The sequence below is a fragment of the Microtus ochrogaster genome, chromosome 18 (assembly GCF_000317375.1).
Source record: "Microtus ochrogaster isolate Prairie Vole_2 chromosome 18, MicOch1.0, whole genome shotgun sequence".
Taxonomy (NCBI): domain Eukaryota; kingdom Metazoa; phylum Chordata; class Mammalia; order Rodentia; family Cricetidae; genus Microtus; species Microtus ochrogaster.
The window spans coordinates 25,729,507-25,744,001 of NC_022020.1; the positions used below are offsets into that span (position 1 = coordinate 25,729,507).

A 14,495-nucleotide genomic window follows, 5' to 3' on the forward strand; every position below is an offset into this window, starting at 1 on the left:
CTACAAAAAGACCATTTGCATTGTATGTCTGTAGAGAACAATAGAAACAAACATTTTGGAATATTTATAAAATTTTATCTCATTGGAAACATATAAACGGGCCAATTTACTATTTTTCTGGATGAGTTCTCCTTTTTTATCAAATGCTCAGTGATCTTCAGATTCCATATCTGGATGTCTTTATCCTCCTGAAAAGACAAAAAGAAAACCCTTCCCCAGCTCTAACTTTGTGGAAGTTCCCTTTTGGCAAGTTACGTCTGATCAAATGAGAAGCTTTTGTTAGTTTTATAATATAGTTTAGATTGAATGGTCATGCTATTTGATGAACTATATCCTCTTCTAATTAAGAGGTCTCTCTTGTTCAAATCCATTCTTTCAGGTGCTCTGGGAAGCAGTTTCTCCCATGGTGACAGGGAAGGACATGGGGGCCTTCATGAGGTCCCCCAAAGCATTTCTTGATGGCAAAGGGTTATTCTGTCTCTCGTTGATCTGCATTCATTGGACCAGTGTTGGCTTTTGCCACACCTTCTGCACACTCAAGTAGGGAGGGACCTTTTGTTTTGATTATTCCTAGAAAAAACATTCTAAACATTCTAGGCACACCCTGTTTACAGTTTCTTTTTAGGTGACCTTGTTTACCACAATTGAAACCCTTGACATCTCAATATTTTTTCAAATCCCCGGAAATCACTTCTCCTATCCAAGCATCATCATGGTCATGAGATTCAATACTGATTGTATCTCAGATCCATTCCTCCAAGGGTGCTGAACTTGACTTTAAAGGTCTAATTACCCCCTTTGCATTGTGCATTAGCATTTTCAAAAGCCAGAGATTCAATTATTATTTTTATAGCTTCTGAATTAGGTATCATTCTATTTACTGTTGAAGTCAATCTTTATAAGAAATCAGTGAAGGTTTCTTTTGGGCTCTGTATAACTTTAGTGAATGACTCAATTTTCTTTCCTACTTCTTCAATTTTGTCCCATGCATTCAAAGCTGATGCAGGGCATAAAGCCAGGGTGCGGTAATCATACAGAGATTGCATTTGTACATTAGCATAATGTACAAGAAGTTGGTCTTGGAAGATTTTCATACCTCTAGTCCTACTTTGCTGTTCAATGGTTTTAGCCTCTTCTTTCCACCAGGTCCTCCATTGTAATTGAGGACCAGGCTCCAAGACTGCTGTAACCAAGTCTCTCCAGTCTTGAGGGATAATTCTATTACAAGTTGACCACAAGTTTAACATCAGCTTCACAAAAGGTAAATATAAGCAATATGAGACTATCGCTTCCTTAAATTTCCTTAAATATAACATTTCCACAGGAGTTTATTCAACCTTGGGGATTTCTATCATTTTGAAATTTTCATAAGGTTACTAGATAAATTAAAGTTTTTTGTTTGAAAACTTTAGGCTGTCCCTCTCTAATCTTATAATGCAATGCTGAAATTGGTTCTACTTTAAATTCCTCTGTTTGGATCTGAATATCTCTATGATCTATTTTGAGTTTTATAAGGCCTGTATCTTGGTGCTCATATCAACCAACTTTTTTAGAGATAAACCAAGAATTATCAAACCAACAATAAGAATGATCAAAATGATAATTAACTTTATGTCAATTCCAGTTAAGTTGATTATTCCTTCATTTAATTGTTCCATTTTAAAATCATACATTGCATAATCACACAGAGACCTACATCTCTCCATCACAATAGGGTTTCCCATTTTTTGAACGTGGGAAAAACTCTCTTTTTTAAAACCAATTTCCACCTTTAATATTCCCAATTGTCTCACCAAGTCTGCTGAAGATGGTGATGAAGACATGAGGCTGACTGCTGCTGTGTAGAACAGTAGAAGCATGGATGGCTTTTTCCAGAAGCTGCTTAGCTTGTCAGCAGCCTGAGAAGGGGTCCAGGGAAAGCCAGCAACTCACCAAGAGAAAAGAAGTCAAAGAGCCAGCTGTCTGCATGGGGGAACGTGTGAAAGTGGCTAACTCCTGACTTGTTTGGAAGCCAAACACATGTGGAGTTTGCTGCAGAGAGGCTGTAACAGAAAAATCTCAAACACACTCAGAGGCTTAGGGAAAAAAGAGAGAATAAGTTAGCCAGTGAAGCAATGACTCTGGCAGGAGCCCCTACATGCAACTCCAGTGTGTGCCAGTGGCTACAAAGCTACAGGCAAGTGGCTTTTTCAGGAATTTATGCCCCAAAGTTGGATGCCAGATGTAGCATGAATCTAATTGGTCTTAATAATTAAGACCCAGAGTCAGATATCAGGTAGTGATAACTGAAAGATCAGAGAAGAAAAGCAGCCAGACACTAAAGTCCTTACCAAAATTCCAAGCCTATTAATCACAGAAATAGAAAGAAGTTAATCACAAATTTCATATGGAAGAATGAACCCAGAATAGCCAAAGTGATCCTAGACAGAAAGAACAATGCTGGAGGTAACACTCCAGATATTTGGCTTCCAGTCATTCTATGGAGCCACAGAAAATTAATGGAATGAAACAGAGAACCCAGAAATAAACACACAACTTCAATCACTTGAAGAAAAGATGGCCTTTTTAAAGGATGCTGGGGAAACTAGGTAACACATCTAGAAGGCTGAAACAAGTTTCCTATCTCTCCCCTTGTACAGAAACAAACTGAAAATGGATCAAAGACCTAAATGTAAGAACTAAAACAATAAAACTGCTAGAAAAAGACATACACAAGATGTGAAAATACAGATATTTTCAACAGCAGTAGAAATGTCTCCCAGGAACTGACAAAGGAGAATGAATGATATTAAGTTAAAAGTTCTTCGCAGCAAATGAAGAGACAGCTTATGGAATGAGAGAATTTTTTCCCAACTGTACATCTGTATTAGGGCTCTCTAATAGTAATAGAACTAATAGATCAAATCTATTTATATTAAAAGGGTATTTATTTAGAGTGGCCTATAGATTGTGGTCCAGCTAGTCCAATAATGGCTGAAAAGCCAACAATCCAGTGTTTGTTCAGTCTACAAGGCTGGATGTCTCACCTAGTCTTTAGTCTATGTTGGAATCCTATTGTAGGTTCTAATGTCATGGAAGAAATGCATCAGCAGCAGGATAGATGAATTGGCCAACAAGAGTGGGGCCAAACAGCGAAAGCTTCTTTCTTCCATGTCCTTTTATGTGGGCTGTTAACAGAAGTTGGGGCCTAGATTTAGAGTGAGTCTTCCCAACTCACAAGATCCAGTTAAGAAAAATCCTTCACAGGTGTGCCCAGCTGTTGGGTTTTAGTAGATATCTGAAGTAGTCATGGTGGCAACAAAGATTAGTTATATCACAACACCTGACATGGTATTGATAAATGGAATATACAAAGGGCTAAAAAAGTAATTAAACTCCAACTTTCCTCTTCTAAACCCAAATAATCTAGTCAATGAATGGGCAATAAAAAGAATAGATGTTGCCCAAAAGACAAGGTGCCAATGACTGAGAAATACATAAGAAAATGTTCACTAAGCCACAGGGAAAATACAGAGCAAAATTATATTGAGATTCTCTTTTGCCTTTATCACAATGGTTTCCATTTAAAAAAAAACAAGAAATGTTGACAAAGCTAAGGGGAAATGTGTGGAAGGCCCAAAAATGTAAGCCTATTTTCACCTTGTCTGAAAGTCAGAGTTTTGAAACTGCTCAAAATTGTTGACAACAACCAGGACTACACATTCTGACCTAGGGTGTGGTTACTTTGTTCTTTTGGACATCAAGATGGCCCATACAGTGGAATCCACTCCACCCTGACCAATGGTTAGAATATTTAAGCATACTTCTTTTTGAAATAGGAGGCTTGACCTTGGGCATGGCTGCCTTCAGGATTTACTTGTTCTAGGGTGGGCTCACTGCCTAAACAACAGAATGATAATGACGTGATATCTCAAAATATTGAAGCAAATAATTGTTCTAGTCCTTTGCATCATGTTAAAGCAGTCTCCTTTGTCTTCTTTCCCCTGGGTATAAAAGTATATGGAAAATTAAATGGAGGTGGATTTCAGTATTCACTGGAACTCCCTCCTGATATTATTCTATGTTTTTTGTTATATTATTTTTTACGTGCATCTTCGTGCCTTTTACTAATTCTTTTAATCCTCACTCCCCTACTCTAGTCAGTAGTATTTTTGTAGAGGCTAATCCCTGACAGAAAGGGAATGCTTATATATTGTTGGTGAGAATACAAACCAGTGTAGTTATTGTGTAGGGAGGTAAAGCCACCAGAGATCACACATGGACTTTACTGTGATTTTATTTTACATCCTGGCTGCAATTTCCTCTCCTTCCTCTCCTCCAAGTCTTTTCTCCCAACTCCCTCTGTTCCCATCCCCCATCCACTCCTTCTCTGTTTCTGTTTAGTAAAGGGCAGGTCTTTTTTGAGTATCAACAAAACATGGTATATGAAGGTGCAGTTAATACTAACTTCTTCCCCATGGTTCCAAGGCAATCCAGTATGAGGAGTAGGGTCCCAAAAGTTGATAAAAGAGTCAATGGCATCCCCTATTCCTGCTGTTAAGAATACCACAAGAAGACAAAGCTACACAACTGTAACATATATGCAGAATGCCTAGGTCAGTCCCATGCTGGCTTCCTGGCTGTTGGTTTACTCTGTAGGAGCCCCTAGGAGCCCAGGTTAGGTGATTCTGTGAGTTTTGTTGTGGTGTCTCTGATACCTCTGGCTCTTACAATCCTTTCTTCCTCTCTTCTGCAGGATTCCCTGAACTTGTCTAATATTTGACTGCGGGTCTCTGTGACTGTTTCCATCAGTTTCTGGGTGAAATCTGATGACATCAATCTGGTCACAGGAGATGGCCAGTTCAGGCTACCCATCTGCTATTGCTAGGAATCTCGGCTAGGGTCATCCTTATAGATTCCTGTGAGTTTTCCTTGTGCCAGGTTTTTACCTGACCCCAAAATGCCTACTCTCCATTTTGCACATTCTCTTTCAGTATTCTACCCCTGTATCCCCAGTCCCAACCTGATTGCTCATGTTCCCATCCCATCCACCCCCAGTCCCTTCATGAAATCTTTTCTATTTCCCCTTCCTGGGGAGATCCTGATGTTCTCCCCATGAACACCCCTTGTTGCCTAGTCTCTCTGAGTCTGTGGATTGTAGCATAGTTATCCTTTATTTTACAGTTAATAACATGGATGCCCTTAAAGCCAAATAGGAAGTCTGTATTGTTTGCCGGCAGCTGCAGGGGGAGCTTGCCAAAATCATGCAGCCCCCAAGCCTCACCAATCTTTGCATTTTAAGCACACAAACCACATCCTGGTTGATATACTTCAGCTAACAAGAACAGTTAGCCACAATCAGAATTTGTGAAACAAAAAAAGTAAGGTTAGTACATTTGGGGACTTTCCTGAACCTTGAAACTAGACCGGGTCTATAATAGATTAGGTCTTTGTTACCATTTTGGCAAGTTCAGGGGTTTACATGTTGAGTTTTAAGGTCAGAATGGTGGCTCTAACATGGTATTAATTGTGCTAAGGGTCTGGGGACCTGTTTCAACTGTGGGCATCAGTGTGGAACTTCTTCCTCAAAATTCGATATGGCCCAACTGTACCACTTCTGCAAATATGCATAAAGAAATATAAGTCAGCACACTGCAATGATACTTGCTCACCCTTGTTTATTGCAACACTACTAACAATATTTAAGTTATAACATCAGCACAGATAGATGTCAATCCTCAGAGCAATGGATAAAGTTTATGTGAGATATAAATGTAATGGAGTTTCATTCATCCATAAAGAATAATGGAATTATGTTTTTTTGCAAGGAAGTGGATGGAACTGGAGATCATTATGTCAACTGAAATAAGTTAGGCCTACAAGGACAAAGAACTACATCTTCTTTTTCACATGGAACCTACAGTAAATACAAATACATGAGATAATAGAGAGGGTAATATTTGAGAAGAAGGGGACTAGCCAAAATGGTGAGGGGGCCGGGGAAGAACAATGAGAAGTGAATATCGTCAAAGAGTATGATACACTTTTAACAATGTTATTGTGAGACCCAGTACTTTGTACAATGAATACACACAGTAAAATATTTGGAAAGGAGAAAGAAATGAAAACAGTATGACTCATGATTGTAATACCAGTAGTCAAGAGTCTGAGGTAGAAAGATTGCCATGAGTTTGAGACCAGACTGGTTTTCCAAATAGTAATAGCAAAACACAGCCCATGTTAGATAGGCATAGTAGTCAATACCTGCAACCACAGCACTCAGGACGTAGATTCAGGAAGTTCACAGTAAAAAAGAAATGTGTAGGCGGCATAATAACCAGGCTAGCTTAATATGAAACAGCAAATTTTAATGAAGGAATAGCTTACAACACCAGGGATCCAGCGATGAGCAGGAGATACAAAAAAGAGAGACCTGCGGGGCTCACGCTGCCAGATTTATATGTAAACATTAGCCAGAGGTGAACATACCCCCCCCACTGGGCGGAGTTTCCCCTACAGAAATGGATTGTGTTATTATAACTAACAGAAGTAGAATGAATAAATTTCATTACTTTCATGTTTATTGTGATATCTATCATACATGTAAAAATGTTGAATATGTGTAATTTAAATAGTAACAAATACTTATTTACTCTTTAGGCCATATCAAAAAATTATTTGGTGGTACATTTGAAGCTAAGATCCTCAGAAGTTACCACTACCCTGAAGTCTGGTAAATAATGCCTTTGGTATTTATTGCATTTGTTACAGACATAGCTGCTTCTAAACAATACAGTGATTGGTTTTATATGGCAATGCTAGTTAGTTTTTGTCCCTTTGACACAAGCTATGGTCATCTTGGAAGAGAAAATACTTTCATCAGATTGGCCCGTAGGCAAGTCTGTAGAAGGTTTTTCTTGATTATTGATTTATGTGAGAGGGCCCAGTCCACTGTGGACAGTGCCACACCTGGGCAGGTATGCTTAGGTTGTATGAAGAAGCAAGCTGAGAAAGCCATGTAAGTAGCGCTCTTCCACGGTCTGACTTCAGTTCCTGCCTTTAGTTCCTGCCCTGAGCTCCTGTCCTAAATTCCCCAAGTGATGGGCTGTCATGTGGAAGCATAAGTCAAGTGAAGCCTTTCTTTCCCAAGTTGTTTTTGGTCAGAATGCCTTATCACACAAACAGACAGAAAAACAGACAACTGTTATACTGTATTTTTTCTGCCTGGGTTGTTGATCTTTAATCTGAATATTTATATTCAACAATATTTAGAAAAATGTGATTAAATGTCTTCTTTGATAATGCTAAATAACATGATTTTAATTTTCTTATACAAATTGGCTGAGTGTTTTCTCTGAAGACATATATCAACTAGGCATAAAGATGTCTCTTTTGATCACCTAGGATTCAAATTCACAATATGTAAAGCTACTATAAACCAACAGGAAAATGACAAGAGAACTGAACAAAAACTCCTCTTTCCAAAGCACCCAGATGTCTGAAAATATATTAAATAGTTAACAGCCAGGGGCTAATAATGTGGCTCCATGCTGTTTTGGCATATGCAAATTTCAGTACTGCAAAAAGGTTAATAACCTGAGAAACAAAACTTACACAGTGAGTTATGAACACATTTTTAGAAGGCTAGCAATACAAAGTGCTAGAGTTTGAGTGCAGTTTGCTCACTCTAAAACTCAAGCTGATATTTGATCCCTATTATGAGGTTTTATAAGGTGGGAGCAAGCTGAGACTTTTAGGAAGTTCTTTTTGTAATTAATAGACTATCTCCAAAGAGGGTCTACTATAAGTTCAGGTCTCTTTTACACACCCTGCCTTTCTCATCACACGATCCCTTTCATTGCTGAGGGTAGCAGGAAGGCGATCACTAGAATGGCTCCTTTAATCTTGGACTGCACCCATGGGCCAAAGTAAAGCTGTTTAAAAATAAACTGCTCCATGATGTTGCACCATTAGCAACAGACAAAGACACTAGACATTGCATATAGTTTGAACAATTGGTGGCCACACTGCTGATAACTGTAGAACTTAGATATAAATTGAAACAACTTCTTAGCAGTTTGTCATTACATTGTAAAGCTGAAAAAGAACATGCATCATCATGACATCAGTGCCACTTCTAGGTAGACACTCTGTCCACCAGGTCTGTGTAAATATACACAAAGTGATATGCATATTCATATGCAATAAATTTTAATTAAATTTATAATAATAAAATGAGCAATTGAATTTGGGCACAGTTATCCTGAAAAAGATAAAAGTAATCCTTGATATCTAGGACCTGGGTTAATACAAATAAGTCATAGTGTCTTCCTGTTGAACATAAACAATTTCATAGAATATTTAGCCAAGGCTATTCAGTGATGGGAGTGGATCAGGGGAAAGAGCACACTATAATCAGTTTGTACACAGACAAAAAAGAGAACTAATCAACCTATTCACAAAATGACCAAATGCCTCTTTAGACTGCAAATATTAGTAATTGGTACCCTGGCCAATGGCATCATTATCCTTACTCATTTCTTATATTCTGCATAAGATCATTAATTTACTCACCATGTAATTAACTTCACTTATGACAGATGCCAATCGAGATCAAAGTCCTACCTCAAATCTCCCCTAAATCACCCGGCACAAAGCCACAAACCACATGCCCTTTAAAATAGTTTCTCACTGATGCTCCCCATGTTTCCAAGGAAGTGCAGCTTTCACTGCTGCAATAAGTCAATCAGTGCAGCTTAACTTAGCAAGAGCAGGATTTCTGGTGGTCATGGAAATGGAAGAAGACCATCAATTGTGTATTCAGATATCCAAGAAGCTAGTGTCAAAGTTTCATCTGGCACATGGTTTATATATAGCTTTAAGGAGAGGAGAGAGAAAAAAATTTAGGAATGCACATTTGCATCACATGTTAAGACAGAGCTCAAAGGGTTTGTTAATGATGACAGAATATTAACATTTTGTGTATTTTTATTTTTGAGACAGGCTTTCATGTGCCCTGTGTTGGCCTTGAAATCACTATGTACAGCAGCCAGTGCTGGCTGTGTAGTTCTGATCTTGTCTCTGCCTCCTAAATGCTATAATTATAGTTATGCTCCACCATATTCAGCTAAATATTTTGTATACTTTCTTCTTCATTCACTTTGCCCCCACTGAGAAATAAGGTTTAGGTTTCTCTGAAATGACGGCAATCTATCATATAGCACCTAGGGTTTAAAATGCTAAGTATAAATTCTTATACTTCTGATCAGCAGTAGGAGGCAGTTTTAACGATATGTTCCATCACTCGGGACCTTTGGTCTTTCTGATTGTTTGTTTGCATCATTGGGGATTGAATCCTAGGCCTTGAGCATGCTAGACAAGGCTGTACCACTGAACTACCACCCCATCTGTTTAAAGGAATTCAGGGAGAGGAGGATCAGATCTCATCTCCCTATTTTGGAATCTAAAGTTTTAAATTGATCTTCGCTTTATTTACCCACTACATTACCCAGGAAACAGAGCATTAGATTGGCTAAGTGTATAGAGTTTGGGTCAGTCAAAACTACAATGTATAAATATTTCTGTTTACAAAATCTCTCCTGTCAGTTTCTTCATCTTTTAAGACAGAAATATTTCCTTTCTTAATAGGGTTGCTGCAAGATTACATTGATTATTGCATGTAAATCACAGAGCTAGTTCATAGAAACCATGCCTGGTGAATATTGCCGCCTGACAAATAATACTAAGAGACAAGCTATCAGTTGCTTCCTCTGGGCGAAGCAATGCATTTGTGAAAAACAAGAAATGTGTTCCTACTGGACCCCAGGTTTCTGAAGAATATCTGCCTGCTCACTTTTTTGTTTTCTCTTCTATCTTTCCATATCCACCGCCCTCGCTTTTTTGCTCATCACCCCATGCTTCTCCATTGGGCTTCAGAGGACAGTGCAGGTTCTGTTCGCCTTTTCCTTGGTCTCTAACTGCACTATGGAAATGTAGCTTTAATTCTTGCTGTATGTTCATTGCTGCAGTGGCCCCAGACGATAGATAGTGATCTCAGCGTGAGCGCACAACCTCCTCGGTTTCTCAATTCCCAAGGACTTTTTTTTTTTTTTTTTCCTGAAAGGGAATTAACAGGGAGTCTACGGTTGCTGTAGCAACAAACTTCCAACCTCTGCTCAACTCTCCGGAATGAGCACATACCTATTAATACGCTTAATGGCCTAGGGAATTAAGTTACTCACAGCAGATTTTCTTTCAAGTGCAAAACAGCTTACCTGGCCGCCGAGCCAGCCTTTGGTGGCGCTGCGGTTAGAGGCTAGTAATAGAAGAGCTGGTGTTTGTGCAACCTGTCGGCAAAAGTGAAAGCCAGGTATCCCAGAGCTGGCGGCAGCCTTGGGGAGTGCACTTGTGAGGAGGAATGATGGCAGCTGCGCGCAGAAAACCTTTACAGATCAGGCAGGTGGGATCTCTTCTCCTTCTCTGGTGTGTGTCTGTGGGAGGCGCGGCCACTATCCGCTATTCGGTGGCGGAGGAGATGGAGAGCGGCTCCTTTGTGGCTAACGTGGCTAAGGACCTGGGGCTAGAGGTGGGGAAGCTGGCAGAGCGCGGGGCGCGGCTGGTTGCCGAGGGCAACAAGTTGCACTTCCGGCTCCACCGCAAGACGGGAGATTTGTTCGTCAAGGAGAAACTGGATCGCGAGGCACTCTGTGGCAAAGCTGACCCTTGTGTGCTGCACTTTGAAATTGTTCTGGCAGAGCCGCTGCAGTCCTTCCGTGTGGAAGTCAGAGTATTTGATATCAATGACAATGCCCCTGTTTTTCTAAACAAGGAGCCTCTTTTAAAGATTCCTGAGAGCACCCCTTTGGGCTCACGCTTCCCACTGCAGAGCGCCCAGGATCTGGATGTGGGACTCAATGGTCTCCAAAACTACACCCTGAGTGCAAACCCCTATTTCCACTTGCACACGCGCTTCCGAAGCCATGGGCCCAAATATGCGGAGCTTGTGCTGGATAATCCCCTGGACAGAGAGGAGCAGCCTGAAGTCAACTTGACCATTACAGCGGTGGATGGTGGGTCCCCTCCCAAGTCTGGCACCGCCAACATTCGAGTGCTTGTTCTGGACGTCAATGACCACGTGCCCCAGTTCTCTCGCTTGGTATATCGCGCTCAGGTGCCAGAGAACAGCGACAACGGCTCTTTAGTAGTGGTGGTGACTGCCACGGACCTGGACGAGGGCACCAACAAGCAGATCACTTACTCTTTAGCTGAAAATCCAGAAGCAGTTCTCCAGACGTTTCTTGTTGACTCGCAAACCGGAGAAGTTCGACTCCGCGGGCCCCTAGATTTTGAAACTATAGAAACATATGACATTGACATTCAAGCGACAGATGGAGGGGGCCTTTCCGCCCACAGCAAAGTCTTGGTGGAAGTGGTGGATGTAAATGACAATCCTCCGGAAGTGACAGTCTCCTCAGTGTCCAGCCCTCTTCCTGAGGACTCTCCGCTCCAGACCGTAGTGGCCCTCTTCACTATCCGGGACCGGGATGTGCGAGTTGGAGGAAAAGTCACCTGCTTCCTCAGAGAAGACTTGCCGTTTGTAGTCAAGCACACATTCCGGAATTCTTACTCGCTGGTCACTCATAGAAGCTTGGATAGGGAGGATGTCTCCAGTTATAACATCACACTTGTTGCCATGGATACTGGACCACCCAACCTGTCCACAGAGACTGTGATTGAAGTGCTAATATCTGACATAAATGATAATCCTCCAATCTTTCAGGAGGATTCCTACATCTTGACTGTCCGTGAAAACAACAGTCCTGCAGTTTTTATTGGCAAAGTCCACGCTGATGATCTAGATGTGGGTGAAAATGCCCAAGTGACATATTCTCTCCTGCCTCCAAAGAGTGGAGACCTCTCCGTCTTCGCCTACATCTCCATAAATTCAGACAATGGGAAGCTCTATGCACTAAGAACCATGGATTATGAGGCCATTCAAGATTTTCAGTTTGTGGTAAAGGCAACCGATGGGGGTTTTCTGTCACTGAGTAGCCAAGTTACGGTCAGAGTGGTTGTCTTGGATGACAACGACAATCGTCCAATGATCTTGTACCCACTACAGAATGGCAGCTTGCCCTGCAACGACCTGGTGCCCAGGTCTGCAGAGGCAGGTTACCTGGTGACCAAAGTGGTGGCTGTTGATGGTGACTCCGGGCAGAACTCTTGGCTTTCATACCATCTCCTTAAAGCCACCGACCTTGGGTTATTTTCTGTTCAAAGACAAAACGGGGAAATACGTACACTGAGGCAGATATCCGAGAGAGATCCTATGATTCAGAAACTGATCATTCTCGTTCAGGATCATGGCCAGCCAGCTCTCTCCACTACGGCCTCACTCAACATCCTGCTGGTAGATGGCTTTTCGGAGCCTTACTTGCAGTTCCAGGATCCATCCAAGCATTCCAGAAAGGTAAATCCAACCACAAAATATTTGGTCATTTCTCTGGCTGTGCTTTCTTTTCTTTTCCTCGTCTCTGTCACTGTGATCTTCGTTATACACCTCTACCAGAAGATTAAACACAGAGACAAACTCACAATTCAAGAGCACTTCTATGATGACTGTAATTTCCCTAACAATTTGGTACAAGGAAGAGGCAATGGTTCCTTGCCCCAGCCTTGTCCTTATGATATGTGCTCAGCCACTGGAACTGGAAACAGTGAGTTCCGTTTTCTTAAGCGATTTATGCCCAATTTCCCCTTCCCCCATGCCACTGGAGAGGTGAAAACAGAGGATGACCCCAGTTTACCTCCAAATTCTAATAGAAATCGACCTCGGGGTTCAGAGGGCCATGCCCGGATAGATGATGACTATATGTAACGCTGACTAATTCAGATACATGGTGTTATAGTCCATCGTCAAAGAGCTGCCCTCACTAAAACAAGGATGGGAGTAGGGTACAACTCTGGGGAAACACAAGTGCCTAGTTTGGTGAAAATAGAAAGCTCAGCTTAGCTTAATATGAAACAAGTATCTGGATCCCTAGATTATATATACATTTGGAATTCTGTCAAAGAAATGTTACTTTGTGTAAAGTCTGCTTTTTCCTCTCATGTGCTAGGCAAAAAAATGAAGGAGCCATTTTTTCCTGTTTCCCATGGAAGTTCACTGGTCGTGGCCTGAGAAATACTTACTTCCATAGCAAGAGTTAATTATTTTACTTTTAAATCATCTTTCAGTAGAAAGTTATTTATATATAGGGAAGAAGACTAGGTTCTCAGTTGATTAAGGATTGGGTTTGCCTAAGAGTGGTGGTACATTCCTCTAATTCCAGAAGGTAGAGTCAGGTGGATTGCTGTGAGTTCAAGGCCAGTCAGTAATATACAGTGAGACCCTGTCTCCAAAAGAAATTCGCAGAGACATAGCTCATTCAGAAATTTCTACATTTTGTACCTGAAAAATGGAGATCGTCTCTGAATCAGCTTGCATGCATCATTTGTAATCCTGAAAATATCCAGTAAAAGTGAGGATCCTTGCTGACAATGCCAGAAAAGATGAAGATTAAAAAAGAAAAGGATTTCATTTATTTGTAAATGTAAGGACAAATATAAAGCTAGTTCAGTCAAGAACTATTACCCAGGATTATTAATTATAGCTTCTTAAGGATTATTTGGGTCTTAGGCAGGTCTCAAGTTTCTTTCAATACAGATATCCTTGCCTTATCAGAAGGAAGTTATTTGAAAATAGGTAATGAAGAGTGGGTTAGGATATAAATAGAATACTTTTTACTATAGTTAATTGACTATAGAATAGTTACTTTAAATCATTTTATGTTAAATAATGTAGAACTTTTATATTTCTAAACTATTTTGTAGTTTTGTATTTCATATTTTTAAACTATTTTGTATAAAGCAGCTCTAAAAAAGGAACCAAAAGAAAAACGTTCATTAATACCAGTTAAATGGCCTTAAGAGAAACAGGTAGTACCTGATTAGGTGGCAGGCCTCTTCTCTCTCTGAGCATTCCAAGCTATCAACAAAGCATGGTAAATGTTACTATTTCTAATAGATCATGCATAAAATGAGTTGGAATGGGGAAATAAGTTAGGCTACTTTTAAAATATTGTTTTTAACCTTCACAAGTTTTTTTTAGGTGCTCTCATTCTAAAGCCAAAGATAAACTGGCTCTGAAACATTGTAGTTTGTGTACCCTAATGGTACTACTAACTACACCTTGAAAATCAGTTTGCTTTAATGAGCCCACAGCTTCATTTTTAACCTTCCCTTTTAACAAATGCGTGTCAATGTAGACTCAGTGAAACACATCCTAGTTCCTTTTATACAAGAGGCACAATGTTTATTTTTGTTTGTTTTTTGAGATAGGGTTTCTCTGTGTAGTCCTGGTTGTCTTGGAATTCACTCTGCAGAGCAGGCTGGACTTGAACTCAGACCTGCCTCAGCCTTGCTGGGATTGAAGGTGTGCACACCATGCCTGGCTGAGGCACAACATTTGTATCTGG

At 40.4% G+C, this 14,495-nt stretch overlaps 1 protein-coding gene across 1 annotated transcript; it reads left to right on the plus strand.

The window, feature by feature from the left end:
* Window positions 1-10,399: 10,399 nt before the first annotated feature.
* Pcdhb1 (protocadherin beta 1) lies at window positions 10,400-12,856 on the plus strand. The gene has a single exon (XM_005355992.2). The coding sequence runs from the start codon at window positions 10,400-10,402 to the stop codon at window positions 12,854-12,856; it is 2,457 nt and encodes an 818-aa protein (XP_005356049.2).
* The last annotated feature ends 1,639 nt before the right edge of the window (window positions 12,857-14,495 follow it).

Excerpts from the sequence above, each read along its gene's own strand:
- Pcdhb1 (XM_005355992.2), top strand. The coding sequence starts at position 10,400 with ATGGCAGCTGCGCGCAGAAAACCTTTACAGATCAGGCAGGTGGGATCT.